Genomic DNA, 1,993 nt, shown 5'->3' on the forward strand with positions numbered 1-1,993 from the left:
GGTGGCCCCGCCTGGCAGGAGCTGGTCCTGCTCCCCCATCGCCGCGCAACCGCAGCCCCGCGGCTTCGGAGCCGGGTGGCTGGGGGATAATTTGGAGGCACGAGAGGAGGTGTTATTTGAGCTGCTTCCTAAAGCGAATGACTCTTCACTTGGGTTTTCGTGGGGGGGGGTTGATTTCTTTATTTTTTTCTTCGTTATATATATATTATTTTTTATTATTATTATTTTTTTTCTTTTGGGCTGTATGCGTACCAGAAATAAATACATGAGGGCAGGTATGTCCCGCTCCCCCTGCCTCACCCATTCCCCCGATGATGCAGGGAGACTCCGAAGGGTGGGGGCAAATGATGGGGAACACGAGCTCGACAGGGTACCCTACCCAGGGGCAAAAGAAAGGTCAAGGGATGGAACAAGAAGGGCTTGCAGCAAAGTCCCCACTCTCAAATCCAAGCGGGGTCACTGGAAGAGTAGACAGCAGGTTACCGGGAGGAGGGGAGATTAAATGTACCTTTACCCTACTCAAAAAATGAAAAACTATCCCAGTGCATGTGCCGCTGAGCAGCAAGGAGGCTTTTAAAACCCCAGTTCTCTGACTCCGGGGAACTCTTGCTCCCTCATTAAACCCTCTGCCTTCCCTCTCCGCACCCCGAAACATGGTGGGGAGCACGAAATCTGCCTGGTCCTGCCGGGCACCTCCACGGAGCAGGCCTGCAGGTTTTCCTGTAATTCCGGGATTCCCTGTTGTAAGCTCTTAAACAAAAATATTGAAACCATTTTCCTTGTAGTGCCTGTTCTAGCCTTGTAGCTCCGACACTAAACAAATAGGAAAAGTGTGTTAAAGCCGAGCTACGGTTACAGCATCTTGGCCTGACATTCCCACATATAATTAAAACCATAGCCACAATAATACATACATAAATAACAGCAAACAGAAGGATTCGTTCCTGTCCCAGTCGAAATCAACTGTTTTGGCTCCGTCACTGTATTATTTTATTGGAGCCGTCTACACCGTTCCATCCTTATTTTATTTATTAGGAGGGACAGCAGGGGAAGAAATCATGCATTTACTTTTCTTTAAGTCCAGGCTTAGTTTTAATTTTGCTGAATTTCAGAATAAACACGTTGGCTAGATCATGTTTGATCTTTGCAAGAAGGAAGTCTATATTGTAGAGGAATGTGCAGCAGTTTGGTATGAAAATAGGGTTGTGACTCACAGCTGCAGGCAGAAAAAAAAAGGTGTTGTGGTGTCAGTCAGAGGTGTTCAGTCTAATAACTCAAGCTGTAAACTGTATCCTCTAAAATTACTTGCGTAGTAAATCACTCAGAGGTTAAAAAATAGACTGGAGAGTGTAAGGGAGGGGGGAAAAAATGTTTTAGAAGTTCTGTTCATGAAAATTATTTGTAATGACGGGAATCAGGAGTTTAATATCTCCCTAATTTTCTTGAATGTCAGTGTGATATAGTTAATTGCCGCTATATAGTCAATAGTGCTTACTATAGGTCTTCCGCGAAGCAGCAGAAACTTGAACTGCGCGTTCAGGGACAGCTATTTCATTGACTGCTTTATCCGATCTAAAGCTAATTTTGACCATCTCGAAGGGCAAAATAAATAAATAAATAAATAAATAAATAAAATTGCAAGAGGCAGCCGGGGCAGGGAGTGGTCCTGAGCCATCTACCATCTCGGTGAAAACCCTCCGAAAAGAGCGTCCTCCGGCTGCGTGACCGGGCTGCTCTGCACGGGCAAGAGGGAAGCGCCTCTGCAACGCCTCTCTCCTCGAGACAACGGCGTTTTTCCATCTCTCCTTGCTTATCGTAGGTGTTTCTAGTCTAGGAACAGTTGGGGAACTGGGAGGCTTTGAAGAGGGAGCTCCCTTCCAGCTTGACTGCTGGTTATGCCAAACGATTCGGCAGAGGAAAAGAAAAATTGCGCGTTCAGGGACAGCTATTTCATTGACTGCTTTATCCGATCTAAAGCTAATTTTGACCATCT

General features: G+C 46.0%; 1 protein-coding gene across 1 annotated transcript in view; it reads right to left on the reverse strand.

Annotated features, from left to right (window-relative positions):
* The window catches only part of PCCA (propionyl CoA carboxylase, alpha polypeptide), a 321,407-nt gene extending 319,815 nt beyond the window's left edge, over positions 1-1,592 (reverse strand). Inside the window, exons 1-2 of the mRNA XM_009997976.1 lie at positions 1,496-1,592; positions 1,069-1,216 (exon numbers count right to left, since the gene is read on the reverse strand). Coding sequence (XP_009996278.1) covers positions 1,069-1,216; positions 1,496-1,592 — 245 coding nt within the window. The remainder of the gene's footprint in view (positions 1-1,068; positions 1,217-1,495) is intronic.
* Positions 1,593-1,993: the final 401 nt, after the last annotated feature.

Source organism: Chaetura pelagica, unplaced genomic scaffold, assembly GCF_000747805.2.
Source record: "Chaetura pelagica isolate M959 unplaced genomic scaffold, ChaPel_1.0 scaffold123, whole genome shotgun sequence".
Lineage (NCBI taxonomy): Eukaryota > Metazoa > Chordata > Aves > Apodiformes > Apodidae > Chaetura > Chaetura pelagica.